Genomic DNA, 18,817 nt, shown 5'->3' with positions numbered 1-18,817 from the left:
TCCACATTTTAATCACTTGTGTAAAGATGTAGTTCCTTTTTTCCATCCTGAATCTACTGCCCATCAGCTTCATTGGATGCCCTCAAGTTCTAGTATTCTGGGAGAAGGAGAAAAAGTTTCTCTATCCATTCCCTCTACTTTGTGCATAATTTTATAAACCTCCATCATATCCCCCCTTAATTTTCAGTTTTCTAAACTGTAAAGGTTCAGTGTCAAGTTCTGGCAGTTAGATCCCCATAGTATCTTGTAAAAAGTTTTTTGAAAGTCCAAATATATAATGTCTACTGATCACCATTATCTCTTTTACTTTTTTTTTACTTTCTCAAAGGACTCCTAAATGTTGGTTAGGTAGACTTCCCTTTATAGAAGCCATTCTGATTTTCCCTCAACAAGCATTGTTCCTTTATGTACCTATCAATTCTTTCTATGATTACATTCTCTTCTACTTTGCCAGGGACAGACATTAGGCTAACTGGTCTGTAATTTCCTGGTTCCCCTCTGAAAAGCTTGCTACTGTCCTTTCTTCTGGTACAATGGCTGATTGTAGTGATAAGTTACTTAATACATGTTAGTAGATCGACAATATATTTGAGCTCACTAAGACCACTTGGGAGTATACCATCAGGACATGGATTCTGGTTTTAATTTCCCCAGCAGGTCTAGAATTTCCATGGAGAAATTAACATGATGGCGAAAATCAGACACAGAGGACTACCTCAAGTAAAGACAGAAAGCAGGATAGTATGGCCTGCACCACAGCAGATTTTCATTTGCAAACACTGTAAAGAAGATTGGGAGTCAGAAAGAATTTTCCAATAAGTCAAAATGGTCTATGACTCTTGCATTATCTTTACTTTCCCTTGTAGGTTATGGAGAGGCTTGGATTCCTGAATTATCTGTAGTTACCTGCTGTACTGACATCCATCTGAGGTAACTTTGCTCTCTGTGGCACACCATGGTCTAAATTACTTAGGCCAATCTCTACCTGAGCTGATTAGGTATGTTTAGTTTGTATCGGGTTGCTAAATTAGATGCCCTATTGATCACCAGCAGGACCTCTGAGATGGCTGGAGGAAATCACAGCACAGTGACCGAGTTCATTTTTGTGGGTTTCACAGATGATCCACAACTAGAAATTGCCCTCTTCGTGGTGTTCCTGTTCATCTACCTAGCAAACATAGTAGGGAATGTGGGCATGATCCTCCTGATAATTTTGGATGGGCAGCTTCACACTCCCATGTACATCTTTATCTGCCACCTCTCTATAATGGACCTGGGCTATTCCACCGCCATAGCTCCACGTATGTTGGCTGACTTCCTGCGCCAACCCAAGATCATTTCTTTCTCCAGCTGTGTCATTCAATTTGTGTTTTTTGTGGCCTTTGTGGATGCTGAATGTTACACCTTAGCTGCCATGGCATATGATCGTTATGCAGCTATCTGCCGTCCTCTCCAGTATACTACAATCATGTCAAAGAAGGTCTGTGTGGGACTAGGGATTTTTTGCTACTTTGCAGGTCTGATGAGTATGGTGGCCCATACTAGCCTCACCTTCAGCTTAGAATTCTGTGGCCCAAATATCATCAATCATTTCTTCTGTGAAATCCCTCCACTCATAGCACTATCTTGCTCTGACACTTCTGTGAGTGAAATTCTCCTCTTCTTCTTCTGTGGAGTCAATGAAATCAGCACCATCACTGTCATCCTGATCTCCTACCTCTTCATCTTTGCTGCCATTTTAAGGATCCGTTCAGCGGAGGGCAGATGCAAAGCCTTCTCCACCTGTGCTTCCCATCTGACTGGAGTCACACTCTTTTATGGGACAGTTATGTTTATGTACCTGAGGCCACCCTCCAGCTACTCATTAGACCAGGACAAATGGGCCTCTGTGTTCTACACACTAGTGAATCCCACACTCAACCCTCTAATCTACAGCTTGAGAAACAAAGATGTAAAGGAGGCTTTTCAAAGAATCGTCAGCAAGACAGTGTTTTCACACTAACATTCAGACTGATTTAAACTATGTTGGTGGTTATAGATGTGAAAAAGGATACTCATATCTCTATTGGCTAGTAGATCATTGGTTATGTTAAAAGTTGTTTTTCTTTCTACAGTCTAAGTCAACAAATATTAAAAGGAAAATGCATTTGCTATGATGTAGTAGTATAGGGATAGGTAATAAAGAATTGTCATAATGTGTTTCAGTGTGAGAAAAATTGTTTATGTTCACAGTATGGAACAGTCCACAAATAAGTGCCAGCTGTGACAGCTATATTGAACTATCAGATGCAGAGAGAATATACTTCTGATCAGATACAGAAGAAAAACAGCAGCAGAAGCAGTTACCTTCATGTCTGGCTTGCATCTTTCCCAGACTTGCCATTTTGTAATGAAAACTAATGGAGCTTTGATCTGACCCAACAGGGCTCTTCCTAAATTTTAAAATTGAAGGGGGGAAAACCATATTTCTCTTGCAAGATTCATTTTGTCTCAGAAAATAGGTCATATTCAAAACAAAAAAGAAAATACACATACATGGTTCTCTTAGAACCATGGAAAAATATCTCTCACATTATTTAGTGTGTTTAAAGGTGTTCTACAATATAGCCATTTCAGTTTTGAGAGCAGGGATGACAAGAAATAGACCAGCACTTTGTATCAGGATTTTGGAGATTTTTTTTGTTATCCTGAATTTTGGGATGTGTTGTTATGAATTTGGGATTCTGTATTGAGTACACTTTTTAGATTCTGGAATTCTGGTGCCATTATTTTTCATTTCTCTCCTCCCCCCCATCAAGGTAGTAAGAGAGGGGAAAGAGGGCAGGAGATAAAAGCATTCCTTTGCAATCAGCTGTCTGGCAGCAGATGTGCCCTTTAAATTTTAAAAGACCATTACTTTCTCTGAACAGCCTAAATAGCCCAGATTAGTTCAAGCTTGTCAGAGATAGGAAGTTAAGCAAGGTTATACCACTGTCAGTAATTGTATAGAAAATAGAGATGGTCACAAACCAGAAAAAAACCCGAACCATGTGGTTCATGGTTCATCAAATTTCACGAAGCACGAACCACAAACTTTCATGAACCTACCACTGGTTCATGAACCGGTTCATTTGGTTCGTGAAAATGTCACATCCAGGTCAAAAAATCATCATTTCCAGGCCAGCAGAAGGTCACTTCTGGGCCAGCAGAAGGTCACTTCTAGGTCAGCAGAAATCCATCCCCCGTTGCCTAGGAAACTGATTGATTGGCACCAGGCTGTCTGCAGTGACGAACCAAAAAATGAACCAAACGAACCAGCCTAAAGTTTGTGGCGGTTCGTCAGAAATGGGATCTGATGAACCGCTGGTTCGCAAACCATGAACTGGCCTGGTTTGTGCTTAATTTTGGTTCGTATTTCGGTTCGTGCCCATCTCTAATAGAAAACCACCAGGGAAGACCTGGGTTGCTGTGCTCAGGAAGGCAATGGCAAACCGCTGCTGTTCACCTCTTGCCTTGAAACTCCCATAAAAGGTTGCTATGAGTTGGTTGCAACTTGACAGCACTTTATTATTATTATTTTTATGAGAAGACTGGGCCTCCATACTCCAGAAGGTGGATCTACCCCATAGAAAATAATAGTGATGCAGTGTTGGACAATGGGGTGGGGGGTGGGGAGGGCTGAAAGTAAATCTGACCTTAGTGGCTAGGTCTACTGCCCCTAAGGCATAATAGGACTATTATTTCCTATAGGTAGACCTGGCCTCTGCATCTTCTTTTGTTTCCTATGGGTGGCAAGACTGACCTCTTTACCACCCATAGTTAAGGTTCCTAGGTCCTTATATCCTCATGGCAGGTGGTGGGGGACCTGGGACTTGCCTTCTGTAATTTCTTCACACATGCACTTTGCACACATGCACTCCCCAAGAGGTGGGAAGTGACATCATCATGCTAGTCACGGGCATGCTCCCATGCTTAGTGTGGGTTAATTCTGGCCATTTGTGGCCAAAATTGGCCCCAACAAAGCACAGGAGCATGCCCACCCCTGGGGTGATGACATTACATAAGGAAGTGACATCGTTGCACCCTACTGGGAGAGTGCCCAATACGCGCTTTCCTGGGTTGCCTGCCGGTGGTGGGATTGCCATGTCCTGCCAATCACAAGAGATCAGCGGGCAACAGGGCAAACCCCCAGGAGATTTCCCACTACTAACAGGCAACTGGCAAGCCTACCCATAGTCCACATGGGCCCATTCACAGGATGAAGCTAGGACCTGCCAGGTCCATGCTCCTCCTCCAGGGTTCCCAGGTACCTGCTTAGGGCAAGCAATCTGCTAGGGATTTCTGCATCTGCCACCCGATCCTCAGCTGATCAGTAGACAGAAGCAGGCTGGCCACATGCAATGACATCACTTCTGGTGCACCCAGAAGTGATGGCATTATGCTGGTCCCAAATCTTTAACATTCGGCCAAAACAGCATTTTTAGCTTAAAATGCTGTTTTGGAGGGGCTGAGTGCTGAAGAATCGGCCCCAGTGCAATGCCATAACTTGCAGGTCATACCAGAAGTGGCATCGTCATGCAGGGATAATGATTGCATGCCTTCACCCTATCTCTCACCATTTACCAGGTGGAACATGGCAATCCTATCCTCACTCACCAAACTGGGTATCCCTGAGCCCATGAGCTTCCTCTCTGACTGCACTGGGCCCAGGCTGACACTGGGAGAAGTCATGCCCTACTATGCCTGCTCTCCTCCATGCTCTCCTCAAAACTTGGCACTTCCACACCCATTTTCCTCCTTGTTGATTGCACTACTACAAGGGCAGATTGGCAACTTACTTTACCAGGCCTAAGCCCTGCCCATCCTCCACAGAGGAGTGAAGAATTGGAATATGGATGCTGCTAGCATAGGGCAAAAAAGGGAGCCACTGCGCCTATGCTCTTCCTCAACTAGACCAGCAAAAATGAACACAGGCACAGCAGCACCCAGCTTCCCCCGATGCAAAATGGGGGCTGTTTTTATTGCCCCGCTGTGGGGCAGCCTAAGAATATCATGTTTAATTAAACTATTCCTAATTGTTATTTCCCCCCTTCTATTCAAGTTTCCTTGTATATTATAATCCAGTAGTAGTTAAAGTGTGGGACAATGATCTGGTTTTAAATTGTCACTCTGCCATGAAGCTCACTGAGTTACACTGGGCCAATTGCACCCTCTCAGTCTACTCTACCTGAGAGGGTGGATAAAATGGACTACTAGACAGATAGTACCATCCACTGGCCCTAATGCCAATACATCTAACAAAGAATCGTTGAAGGAAGTCATGACAGTTACCATGGTATAAAGCTTATTTGTTTGTAATATAGATGTGTCACATAGCAAATGATATCTGGTTTATGCCAAATAAAATCTGCTTTGAATGGGGTGATTATATTTCCAAAACAAAAACTCAGAGCATCTCCTATGGAAAGACTTTGCATATTTTGCAAAGATAATGATTGGGCTTTCTTTGGGGGATTGTGGCAGTGCCATAAATGACTTTCTAGATACTAGTACAAAGCTTACTTTACTGGAGAAAAAGTTTCAGGAGAAACCTTTAATTGAGTCTGTAATGATGAACACTAAAATGGAAACCCTCTGGGGAATTTGCCCTCCGCAATGCAAACCTTGAATCAGTCCACTGGGGCTCTGAGCTGGATGAATAAATGTCACTTCACAGACACGCTAAGCAGACATGCTTAAGAAACATGTGAGACCTCCAAAGAATGGGCTGAGCATCTGACAGATCCAGAGCAGGGAGTGAAGATTCCAGCCACAATTTTCAGGTGGGAACAATTCCAAAGAGAAAAAGGGCAGAGTTTAAGACAACAGAGATGGTGGTGTTGAAGTTCTGCAGGAATCTAGAAAATGTAAGGAATTGAAATTTATCTTAAACAAGAGCCGAACTAGAAAAAAAGTTTAAACTAGAAATTCCACCTTCCTTAAAATACCCACCCAGTGCTACCATGAACACCAAGCAAGCATTTCATGAACGATGAATGTGATCAGCAGAGTCATTTTTGACAAACTGTTGAGCAGTGTTCTTACATAGGCAGTCTAATGAATATGACCATCTAATGTTTAAAATACTTCAAAGCAGGACACTCCTACATGAGCGCAGTAACTGGCTCTTTATTAGCTGGCATTGTAAATAACACGGGGAGTCATCACAGGAGAATTTCTTTCAGCAACACAACCCAATAGAAGTTAGTATATCTTGGGTAAACAAGGTGCTATAAAGATTGATCTAGAAACTTGATAGAAGGCTATAATCCCATCCTCTATGTACTCTATTAGTTCTTACAGAGGTAATTAGAATTGAAGACTAGAAGCTTCTCACAATCCCAATCCCAGTCACAAGGAGCAAGAGGGGAATGACCTTGGATAATATAGATGCCTTTCCTTCCCCCACCCCACCCCCATACTGATGGGTGACATAAGGGACAAGCAAAATCCTTCACAACACTAGGCTTCAGCTAGGAGGAAAGGGGAGGGGAGGAAAGTATTACATGTACATTATGTGCCCTGCACAACTAGTGAAATGGCTTTTTGATTAGCTAAGAGCCTCATAAAATTGGTTTTTCTTGCAACTAAATAGCAATGGGAGGTTCTACCCAGAAGCTCCTCACAGTGTCTGTCTTCTATGCGCTTCTTTGTGAGGTGGCTGATAGTAATAATAATAACTGCACTTATATACTACTCTTCTAGACAGATTAGGGCCTCACCAAGAGCAGTGAACAAGTTAGTGTTATTATTATCCCCACAATACAGCTGGGGAGCTAGGGCTGAGAGGAGTGGCTTACCCAAGGCCACCTACTGAGCTGATAGCAGTAGTGGGATTTGAATTAGTAGAGTGCTGATTCACAGCCAAACCACTTAACCACTGTGCTACAGCAGCTCTCATATTCCCAGGCAACTATGTTAGATGTTCAGGCAAGCTCTTAAATATGAGCCCCATCCAATGCAATGTCTCTGATCCAGCTAAAGTTATTCATTAGTAACAATGCAATCTTGAACAGAGTTACAGCTTTTTAATCCCATTGACCTCAGTGGATTTCAAAAGGTATGATTCTACTTAGGATAGCATTGTAAATCCCTTTGATTCAAACAGAACAGATACACACTGTCATCAATGGGATGAGTAACTTTAACTGGATGGAGGTCATAGGAAGTCTTTCACTTTAGTTAAAATATTGTTCATAATGCTTATGTAAAATGAAGAGGCTACCAAAATACTTGAAAAGAAGAGCAAAACTGATTATTATGACTCTGAGGGGCAGGCATGCTGAAAAGACACCAAAATAACTGAATTCTTGGGACCAGAACTACAGCTGAGGAAAAGTAGTGTATTTTCAATAACCTGGTCCTAGCCAATGAAAACCAAGGGCCATTGCACAGATCTTTCCCATGTAAATAAGAAGCAGTATGGAAGACTTGGGTTCAAACCCTAACCCAATATGTTAACTAGAGAACTCCAGTTTTCTCCAATAAATTAAGTGACAGGCTGGGCCCAAGACTCACTCTGAAAAGAGACCCTGGAGCTGAAATAGAAAGCTTGATGAAAATGTCGACTCAGTGTGAAGCAGCAGTGAAAAAGGCAAACTCCATGCTGGGAATAATTACAACTAAAAATAAAATGGCCAATATGTCCTTGTGTAAATGCATACGGCTTCATTTGGAATAATGTGTGCTGTTCTGGTCACCATATCTCAAAAGGATACTGTAGAACTAGAAATCTGCAGAAAAGGTAAACCAAGATGATTAAGGGACTGGAGCACCTTTGCTATTAAGAAAGGCTGACGAGTCTTTGATGTTTTAGTTTGGAAAATAGACAACTAATAGATAGAAGTTTATAAAATTATGCATGAGCTAGAAAAAAGTGTATAGAGAAAGCTTTTTCTTTTTCTCCCATAATACTAGAACTCCAATAAAGTTGATAGGCATGGGTTCAAAACAGACAAAAAGAAATAGTTCTTTACTCAATAAATAATTAAATTGTGGAATTTGCTGCCTGATATACTGATGGCTATGCACATAGATTATTCCAAAAGGGGATTTGACAGATTCATGGGGGATAGGTCTATCAGTGGATATTAGCCATGGTGGGTAAAGGGAACCTCCATATACAAAGGCCACAGACCTCTGAATACCAATGCCAGAAGACAGCACCACGGGAAGGCCTCAGCCTGTATGCTCTGTTTGTCAGCCTTCCAGAACCACTGGCTGGCTGCTGCGAGAAACAGTATGCTGGATTAGATGGATCACTGGATTGATCCAGCAGAGGTCTTACAGCTATTTGGATCAAATTGATCTATGTTGTATCTGAAAAGTGTGTATCATGCAGGAAGTTATTTACACGGGGCTCCAAAGGCATACTAGTCTCTCATTCCTTGTCTAATCCCTGTTCTTTCCAGAATGCAATATGACCATCCAGTCAGACAAAATATATAGGATTGGAATTATTGTCTTGAAGTTTGGTAAGAAATTAAACAGTATTTCAAACTTAAAAAAAGATCTCTAGACTTTTAAAGCAGAACCCCCCTCACTGTGTTCTTTTAACGAAGCACTCTACATTCACATGTAAAAAAAATATCTAAAGTGATTCCAAAGAATGCTTACTTTTAATCATTTTAGTACTTTTAAATTTTCTATACTGTTACCATTTAATATAAGAACTGCTTTCTTTGCTTTAGGAAGAGAATACAATAGTTTATGCTTTCATCTGATTATTTATCAGTAGACAGAGACACTTGGCGACAAAACAACACATCAAAAGGAGTTCTGGTGTTTCTGTCAAGCCGTACAGTCTACTCTTGCCTTCTTTTACACTACAAAGCATTTCCTCCTGAGTGGTGATTTATTTTTTTAATCTTCACACCACAGTCCCATCAACTTTTAATCTTTTTTTTCTGGGGATGGATAAGGACAATCATACCTCAGTAACGGAATTCATTTTCTTGGGCTTCACAAACAATCCACACTTAGAAATTGCCCTTTTTGTGGTGTTTTTCTTCATCTACCTGGCAAATGTGGTGGGAAATGTGGGAATGATTCTCCTGATCATCATTGATGAGCAACTTCACACACCCATGTATTTTTTCCTTTGCCACCTCTCTTTAGTGGACCTGGGCTACTCCACCGCCATTGCCCCACGCATGCTGGCTGACTTCCTACGCCAACGCAAAGTCATCTCTTTCTCCAGCTGTGCTACACAGTTTGCATTTTTTGTGGGCTTTGTGGATGCTGAATGCTATGTTTTAGCTGCCATGGCATATGACCGCTACGTGGCCATCTGTCGTCCTCTCCATTATTCCACAGTCATGTCAAAGCAAGTCTGTCTGGTGTTGGTGATTGGTTCCTATGTAGTAGGTCTTATAAGTTTGGTGTCCCATACCAGTTTGACTTTCAGCTTAAATTTCTGTGGCTCCAACATCATCAACCATTTCTTCTGTGAGATCCCTCCTCTCCTAGCACTGTCTTGTTCTGACACCTATGTGAGTGAGATCCTCCTCTTCAGCCTTTGTGGATTTATCGAGTTCAGCACCATCCTCATTATCCTGATCTCCTACCTCTTCATCTTTGTTGCCATCCTGAGGATCCGTTCAGCGGAGGGCAGACACAAAGCCTTCTCCACCTGTGCTTCCCATCTGACTGGGGTCACACTCTTTTATGGGACAGTTATGTTTATGTACCTGAGGCCAACATCCAGTTATTCATTAGACCAGGACAAATGGGCCTCTGTGTTCTACACAGTTGTGATTCCAATGCTGAACCCCCTAATCTATAGCCTGAGAAACAAAGATGTGAAAGAAGCATTCGAAAGATTTGTCAGCAAAAAAGTTTTATCCCGTAACATTTCTTCTTAATTATGGAAGGATAGGTTCAAAGGGCTATACTGAGAAACAGACTGTATACCTTTAATTATGTGTATTATATTACTGTGAAAGAATTGTTACCAGAACTGCTCTTATTAATGGGGGGAAATTAGCTTTAGCAGTCTGTAACTAAAATTAGCGCGGATCTTAACCTATGAGCAGAACCACAAGTGACAAAAGGCACAGATTGGACACTTGTCTGCTTCCCTCAAGTTTTGATGGGAAATGTAGGCATCCTGGTCTCGCAGCTTCGCTCTCTGACTGCTGTCCAATGGACTTTTCAACTGTCACTTGTCCAACATTCCGCCAAACTGCCTACATTTCCCATCAAAACTTGGGGGAAGCTGGCAAGTGTCCAATCTGTGCCTTTTGTCACTTGTGGTTCTGCTCTATGTCTACGGAGGTCCCGATTCCAGACACTCTAGTGAAAAAGAGGCAGACTACAAATAGGTTCAAACACGTGTATTTTCTAATAGTGTGGCGTAAGCCTGAACTTGCACATACATACAAGAGAACATACAAGGTCTAAGAAATACAGAGCAGGAAATATAGAGACTTTCGCATTAGCAGGTTCCCAACGATGGTAAGGGAAATACTCACAATCCTGGAGCGAAGCAGAGACACAACAGCGAGGTGGCCCAATGCCAGCACTGGGACCACAGACGGACAGCAAGGGGTTCTGGATAGGATGGCCTGAGCACCGAGTGGTCTGGGAGACCAGCTTAAATACCCCAAAACGTACCCTGGGGCAGGTGCTGTACTTGGTGGTTCTCACAGATTAAAACAAAGGATCTAATGGGTTACTGAATGGCTTGGATGGGCCACTTTAGTAATCAGATTGTGATAAGTGACACCTCAGGAAGAGGGGACAAAAGAGGGAGGGGGAAATCCGAGTGGGCTGAAAGGATGTTCCAGCGGACAGGGCTTGTCCTGATGTCATCAGCTCTGGAATGCGGAGGTTTCTTTGAGATGCATTCTCTAAGTGCTTGGGATGGTCGGCACTTAGTTCCTTCTCCGGGGCGGCTCCTAAGATATGCAGAGCGGGGCGAGGTACTCTCGCTGCGGACGTGGTGTGCTCGCTTCTCCGAAATGGCTTCCCAAAGCAGGCTTCTTCCCTGGGTCTTCTGGCTGCCTAAGAACATGGATGCCGGCTGGGCATAGCTGGGGCTGGTTTGCAGGTTGCCCGGTAGCGAGGGCAAGCTTGGGGACCGGCCCGCGGGAGGCTCCAGGCGGGAACTGACCAGGGAGCGCCTAGCCAGGCTCGCTGGAGGTTTCCCCGGCAGGCGCCCGGCTGCTAGCAGCGGCTTGGGCCCATATGAGGCAGGCTTCCATGGAGGCAGGGGGAACAGCACACAAAACACAGTCCAAAGCAGGGAACAGGCACGGTCCGTGGCAGATGGCAATGCAGGCACGGGGCACACTTGTAATAAAGTCCAAACATACACTGGGAAGTCCAGGTACAGGTCAGGGCAGGGCTGCCCAGAAAAAGAGTCCTTTGTGCAGTTATCCAAACATGGAGCCAGGGAACTACACAGTCTATTGCAGCAGCAAGGTAATTAACATGCAGGGGCCTGGGGATTTCCCAGAATTACACAACTGATCTCCAGACAACAGAGATCAGTGAAAAAAATGGCAGTTTTGGAGGATAGATTCTGTGTAATTACATATATGCTAAGTTCCATCCCCTCCCCAAACTCTACCATCCCCAGGTACCATCCTCAAATTTCCAGGGATTTCCCATTCCCAGCTTGGAGTTGTTATTATGATGGGAGGGGGGGTTCTTACTCCCTCCTGGGCATAGTTCCCTTTGTTCCCTGCCGCCAACAAATGTATAGGTTCCAACCGTTTCGAAACTGGTGAACCTCTGACCATGCACAAAGACTAGTAAATGGATGAATGGTAGGCCAGTGGGTGAGGACACTTTTGTTCTTAACCAAAGAAAGATCTTTATTGGATCACATTAGAATATAAAAAACACTGGACACATAATATATAGGAAGATATAGTACACGAAGGCTAACAGCTAAATATGAAAAGGAAAAGGAAATGATTGTCTAGCTATAGCACCTCAGAATTACTAAAGATACTTTAACATCCTTCTGGATGGGTGTACATCTTGTTGGAGAGTCTAGGAATTGAAACACGTCTCCTCTATCTCCCCACTTTCTCCATCTCCATCAGATGAACAACGGACACAAAAGATCTTTTTAAGCCCTTTCTCAGAGAGATGGATTTCCTCCCTCCTTCCATCACCTCCTGAGTTAGGATCTGCCTCCCCTAACTCATGTTGCTTACAGAGGCCAAGGTTTAGACGGTACCAAAAGGCTAAAAAAAACATCAATTTCTCCATCACAGGATAACAGAGATAACAAATGGCGATGCCAGGCCTCTTTATGGCTTCCCCTTCCTAAGAAGAGATCACCTTTCCCAGGGCCTGGAGTAGAAGGTAAATTAAAAGGCTAACCTGATCTCTACAGGTCTGTTTAATATCCCTTTAGCATGACCATTGTTAGCCCTACTGCTACAAGTCCTCACCAAATGAGATGATGCTATAGTGAGAAATGCATACTTGATTGAGCATGATAAGGAGACTATTGCATAATTAACTGAGCAGGTCCTGGGATATAATAGATGATGAATTAACTTGAATTCTCCAGAGATCTTTTGGGGCCACCAACCTAAACAAGTAAACCACAGAATGGGAAGGGGGGAGGCTTGAAAGAACTGCCAATCTTCTTGGATAGCAAAATGTGGTTATATTGGCAACTAAAATGACTCCCCCTTCCTCCATTTGAAATTCTGGATATCCATGTCAAGGCACAGATCTGTAGTAAATCCTAAAACCCTGTGTATAAATACTGGGCTACCCCTCCATTGGGTTATCTACCACAGTGTGGAGTCCTGAAGACCTAGCCAGGGTGCAGGATAGCAAATCCATGCCCCACACATCACCTGACAGCCAGAAGAAAAAACATACCCAACAGTTAAGGTAAATGTCCATAGTTAGATGGACCATGTCCTCACAGGAGACCACCTGCCCAGTCCCTGCTTTGGTCCAATGACAGTGATAGCCAGGTGATAAGATGCAGCCGTGGGTTAGATTCAGGTGAGTAGATGTCTTGGTCTGCAGTAGAACAGCAGGACTGGAGTCCAGTAGCACCTTAAAGACAAAATTTTCAAAGAATCAAAGCTCCCTTTGTCAATATATACCTTGAAAATCATGTTGGTCTAAGATGCTACTGGACTCAAATCTAGCCATGGACTTAGTACCTTCCCTTTTACATCTGCTCAGCCACCCCACTACTTGTGAAAAGGGATGAGAAAGTAAGTGGGAGCAGAGTGGGTGGGAGGGAGTAGAGGATGAGGTTGGCTGGAACTTCAGCCCTAGAGATTTCAGTTCTAATGATTTCAGCTACTTCCAGGATTAAAAAAACTCTCTTATGTGCCTTCTTCACTCCATCTGATCTAAGTCATTGCTCTTTTCCCAAAGAAAGCAGCAAGTGCTTGACCTGCCTCCAACTCCCCCTTTTCCATACAACTGGGATTGTCCAAAGAGAATAAGTTCTCCCTCTGCTCTGATCCAGCCGAGCCTTCTCCTAGAGCTGGCCTACCTTGAATATATGGTCAGAAGAATGAGGAAGGGGGGCAGTGAGTGAAAGCCCACTCTGGTGAGAGCCCAATGGCCTGAAGCTTGGCCTCCCTTCTCCCTGCTGACAGCCACCAGTACAGAGCACAGCAACCAGGTAGCCAGAAATATGGTTTATAATTTTTCACTCTTCTGAACAGCAAAAAAGTGCATGTTCCTGCAATCTATAAATACACATCTGTTTTTCCTTTGTTATGCTTGTGATACACCAATAGAAACGATACCTTAAATACTGGAGAAGTAAATACCGGTCTAAACCACCCAACACAGCTATTACTACATCGCAATAGCAGAAATAACTGCCGTTTATTCACTTCCACATACACAGGCTTGCCCGTGCGATGCAGCAGTTTCCCTTGAGCAAGCAACCACATCCAAACATCCTCTTCTATACATTCTATGTACAATTTAGTGAGTTGTGAATTCAGCTTGTACAATAGCCTGCATATTTTAATGCAGACCCACACAGGTTTCTTTCAGCATTTGCAACCACCTGGACCCTGACCTGATACAGGTAGGTTTGGAAACAAATGTTTCAGATATCTCATTGTTTGCAGAACATTTCAAAGCTCAAGAGACTTCAAAGTCTTGACAAGGGAGTAGATTCAAAGAACAAAAACCACTTTGACATCTTAAAATATAAAATTAAAGCTGATCCTTTGGAGACACCAAATTCCCAAATGCTTCTCCTACTGTTCTAAACTTTGTGTCTCCCCTCCTTGCTCTCACTCATAAAGAAGGTGTAAGAAATTCTTTTTGACAGTAATACTTCAGCTCCAGTGGCTTGATCTGATTGGATTTGTCTTTCAGATTATCAGGTATTTGCAGAATTCCAGGTAAAAATAATTTCTTATTCCCTAAATTAAGGAAATGGGGGAAAGTTGTAGTGCATTTTTTTTCTGAGCTCATTTTTTTTCAGGAAAAGCAGGCAATCAAAATTGCAAAGCATTTTTCAATTTGTACAATTCAAATACTACTCAACAAGTGCTTTGCAAAATGGCTTATAAAGAACATCAGTTCAGTGTATTAATGCAAAGAAGTTTTCAGAATGCTTTATGATGGGCACAAGTGGCAAATGAGCTATGTTTACTATATTTGTTGAGCTATGTTTACTGTGCCATTGCTCAGTTCATGTATAATTTAGTACACAGAGAAACAGGCCTGATATATACCATGAATTTCTGGTAGAATAGAGGGTACAGGGAATCTATGTTGGGAAACAGCTGACTGAATGGAAAGCTTCTACAAATGCCAAGCAGTGATGGCAGAGATGGGTGTTCATGCTACCATTGCAATCTCTGAGACTCAGCTACCAATCTCACGGTGCAGCTTTCCTTTGCCGTATCACACTCCAGACTGAACATCACATATTTGGTTACTCCATCATTTAAAAACACTGTGGCAGCCACATTTTCTTAGCCTTTCTAGGCCTTAAGAAATTTTCATTTTGAACTGTGACAAACTTACTCAGCTGGATGAACTTTGCTTGAACTCTTGAATACAGATATCTGCATAGTGCTTGAGGTCAGGATGCCCACTCACGAGCCAACTTTGCTCTGCTGGAATTGCATACACAAAATCCTGCCACCCTGCAAATCTAATCATTGATGGGATGCTTTGAGAGCACTCATTGACTTTTCCTTTCAGAAAGGATGAACTACAGTGTGACAGGCAGTGTGCCTACACATGAGATTAAAGAGACTGCTTTGATTAACCGTGCTTGTTCCTTAGCCTATTATCCCCTTAAAACTTAGAAAAAAGGGTGCTTTGCTCTGAGTCTCATTTCTGTTGAAGAACTAATTAAGATTAGAATTCTCCTCCTTTTCAGGAGGTTTAGGTAACTGGCAATTAATAACCATTGAGAGCCCTTGCTCCTGAACTGCTATGCCTCTCAGAAAGGGCATATTGTTTCAAGATCTTTGCTTATATAAATTCAGCAAGTCAATGAGAAGTCAGAGTACAGTTCTCTCCCTTAGTCCTGCTCGACTTGCATCTCTATAAGTTATTCTTTCATTGCCTCTTTTCTTCCCAACTGGTCACACAGCAACTATCCCAGTGTGGGGGAGAGGGGCAGAGAAATAGCAAATAGAATTAACTGCAGCCTGCAATAACTTTTTAAAAACCTTTCTTACTTTTTAAAACAAAATAGCAAGCAGTAGGATATCACTTTGAAGGGTGGAGGGGCTGATTGTTCTTTCTGTAAACGAAGGAAAACTCTAAATGTATTAATTTTGTACAGTATTAGCCATGCCATTATACACAATTGACTAGAAATGGACCTATGGGACTCCTCTCCTCACAGCCTTTATCTCTGGGCCTGATTGTCTGGTGGTGATGACAACTAGTCCCAGGGGTATAGTGCTATCCTTACTTCAGTAGCTTGAGGGAAAGGAATTCTGTTAGTTTCTCTATACAAGTAAGGGACTGATCCACAGAAGAGATCATCAAGCTCATCCAAACAACTTGAGCCTAGTTCAGTCTCCCTAAGTATAAGAACTGAATCGAAAGCAATAGCATTAGAACCTAAATCAATCTCTTAGCTGTGATCTAAATGTTGTAAATAGTGTTCTATGACAATGGTGAATATCATGCAATCACTTCCCACTAGAATACTGCCCCAACTGTGTGTTACAGGGAGATGAATGGGTACAACTAACCCCTGTTTCTACAGCAAGAAAAAAATTAGGTGTGAGGACATAGTGTTCACATTGTCTGTGTCCTTTTCCCCACTTGAGACATTGCTACTTATGGAAGACAAAGAAATGCCAAAGCAGTAACATTATGTTGCATACCTTTTTCAACAACATTTTGCTTAGGAAACATAGGTTGTGGTGGTGTCCATAAGATTTTGTGGAGAAAAAACACAGATGTTCATAAGAATTGGAATGAAACTGCATTCCAACTCCAGGTAATATATAGTCTGGACCTGAGATCTGAAGAGAAGTTAGATAGAGTAGGAAATGATGTTGATAGCCATTCATTCCACACACAGTGGCATGTTCCAGAGAGCTGGTATAAACAAAAACTGTTATCAGTTGATTAAATACTATTAAATTGCAAAGTGTCTACTTTTTTGAGAGAGAGAGCATTCATATTGAAAGCAGAGCTAACTTAAATATACATTAATTTTTTTTCTCCTTTTTTGGTATAAATATTCCCAAAAACAGGGAAGGAAGAGGCGGGAAGAACACCTTGGCTATCTTCAGCATCTTGTTGAGTATCTTCCAGATACTATAGAGCTTGGCTAAGGCCGGAGGTATGATGTATGAGCATTTGAGTAAAAGCCAAACACTTTTAGCCCATGACTTGTAGCCAATGTACTTGATGAGCAAGCTACTGAATCCCAGGCAAGTCCAAGGTAGAATGTGTTATTTTGCTTTTTTGGACCCCTTCAGGGAGAAAAGTGGTCTACAAATATTTAAATAAATAAACACAGATTTAAAAATTACGTGAGAGTAGCCTAGTATCAAGTAGTTGATCTCAGAATAGGATCTCATTATTTCCACTTATCAAACTTTCTTTTAAATCCCTGCAATAAGAACCCAGACCTGGGACCTAGATCCTTTTAGCACCTTCCCTACTACTGAGACTCACTTGCTTTGTCCTAAATCTTATCATTAATATGGTGACCGTTTTTATTTTTCACATACAAAAGTATGCTCTGTAGACAGGAATAACCCATAGAATACAAGGTTGTTAGACTGGAATGGAACTGCTATTCCAACACTAATTAACACAGTCAGACAGGGTAGATCATTGGTTATTGATTCTGCAGTTCATTTAATCAGATTTTTTTCTTTATCCTCACAGATTAAATAGTGCAAATGGAAATGGTTAACAGAAATGAGACATTTGTGACTGAGTTCATATTTTTGGGCCTCTCTAGTAAGCCCAGGGTCCAAATTATTCTCTTTTTGGTTTTCCTGACTTTTTATTTGTTCTCATTGTTTGGAAATATCATCATCATATCTGTCGTTGGAGTTGACTCTCGGCTTCATACACCCATGTACTTTTTCCTAATCAATTTGTCTATTTTAGACATTTCTTATACCTCCACCAACATTCCACAGATGCTCATGAACCTTCTGACCAGAAGGAAAACTATCTCATTTGGGGGATGTGCAACCCAGATGTATTTTTCCCTGGCTTTTGGAATGACAGAGTGCTTTCTGCTTGGAGTCATGGCTTATGACCGATATGTAGCTATCTGTCAGCCTCTGCATTACACAATCATCATGAATGTGAAGTTCTGCATTCAGTTGGCTGCCTTTTGCTGGAGTAGCAGTTTAGTGAGCTCAATGATAATAAACATTTTCACTTTACGGTTATCATTCTGTGGTCCAAACATCTTGAACCATTACTTCTGTGAGGTACCAGCTGTCCTGACCTTGGTTTGCACTGACACTTCTCTTACTGAGATGGTTGTCTTTATTTTCAGCATAATCATAGTCTTCCTCCCTTTCTTGCTGATCATTGTCTCCTATGCCTACATCTTCAGAGCTGTCCTTCAGATTCAAACTGCCCAAGGAAGGACTAAAGCATTCTCTACCTGTGCATCCCACCTTACTGTAGTAGCCATATTTTATGGGACAGCAATTTTCACTTATATGCGACCAAGCATAAAATCTTCACAGGACAGGGACAAAGTGATTGCAGTATTTTATACCATTATAATGCCCATGCTTAACCCTCTGATATATAGTCTGAGAAACAAGGATGTGCACGGTGGCCTGAGAAGATCACTCGTGTTATTAAGAAGTTCTGTGGTCAGCAAAGGAGTTCATGTGAATTTGTGGCCACATGCCTCTGAATAGTTTTGCTCCTTTGGGGTGACATAAATCTGGCAGATCCTCTCCATGACATTGATAAAAAAGGCAGTGCTAATTCCAGGCCCCATTGAGACCAACTTCAGCAGGTTTTGAGAATCTTATTTCTTGTGGCACTCTTAGATATTCCTTATGGTTGACGATCAGAGAGAAATATTTTATGTAGGAGACATGAAGCAGCCACTGTTAATGCCTACTGGGTAGACCCTGACATGGGATGCCCCTTCCCCCCCCCCCCAAAAGACCGTGTACTTGTTTCTTAACTTCAGTCTCACTTACAGTTAGAGGGTATGAAAAGCAAAATAAATCCAAGGTTCCTGGAAAATTCCAACAGCCTTAGGCACTCTAAGGGAAGGGAAATAAGGGAAGCAGCCCATTGTGCAGAAAAGGTCTGCTTGGATGCAGTCATTTCAACCTGCTTCTCACTTGATTCCAATAACGTCTTTAGGACTAAT

At 42.2% G+C, this 18,817-nt stretch overlaps 3 protein-coding genes across 3 annotated transcripts; all 3 read left to right on the top strand.

Annotated features, from left to right (window-relative positions):
* The first annotated feature begins 1,063 nt into the window (after positions 1-1,063).
* Positions 1,064-2,002, top strand: LOC129324113 (olfactory receptor 1019-like). Its single transcript, XM_054971118.1, has one exon. It carries the CDS (start codon positions 1,064-1,066, stop codon positions 2,000-2,002), a length of 939 nt encoding a protein of 312 aa, XP_054827093.1.
* A 6,928-nt stretch (positions 2,003-8,930) lies between these two features.
* Positions 8,931-9,881, top strand: LOC129323513 (olfactory receptor 1019). The gene has a single exon (XM_054970049.1). The coding sequence runs from the start codon at positions 8,931-8,933 to the stop codon at positions 9,879-9,881; it is 951 nt and encodes a 316-aa protein (XP_054826024.1).
* A 7,479-nt stretch (positions 9,882-17,360) lies between these two features.
* LOC129323512 (olfactory receptor 2G3-like) lies at positions 17,361-18,350 on the top strand. The gene has a single exon (XM_054970048.1). It carries the CDS (start codon positions 17,361-17,363, stop codon positions 18,348-18,350), a length of 990 nt encoding a protein of 329 aa, XP_054826023.1.
* The last annotated feature ends 467 nt before the right edge of the window (positions 18,351-18,817 follow it).

This window comes from Eublepharis macularius, chromosome 2 (genome assembly GCF_028583425.1).
Source record: "Eublepharis macularius isolate TG4126 chromosome 2, MPM_Emac_v1.0, whole genome shotgun sequence".
In the NCBI taxonomy this organism is placed as follows: Eukaryota; Metazoa; Chordata; class Lepidosauria; order Squamata; family Eublepharidae; genus Eublepharis; species Eublepharis macularius.
Note: the sequence above shows the minus strand (reverse complement) of the source record. Positions and strands in the feature narration are given on the sequence as shown.

What these genes read in the sequence shown, in the direction of transcription:
- LOC129323513 (XM_054970049.1), top strand. Translation starts at nt 8,931, where the DNA reads ATGGATAAGGACAATCATACCTCAGTAACGGAATTCATTTTCTTGGGC.
- LOC129324113 (XM_054971118.1), top strand. Translation starts at nt 1,064, where the DNA reads ATGGCTGGAGGAAATCACAGCACAGTGACCGAGTTCATTTTTGTGGGT.
- LOC129323512 (XM_054970048.1), top strand. Translation starts at nt 17,361, where the DNA reads ATGGAAATGGTTAACAGAAATGAGACATTTGTGACTGAGTTCATATTT.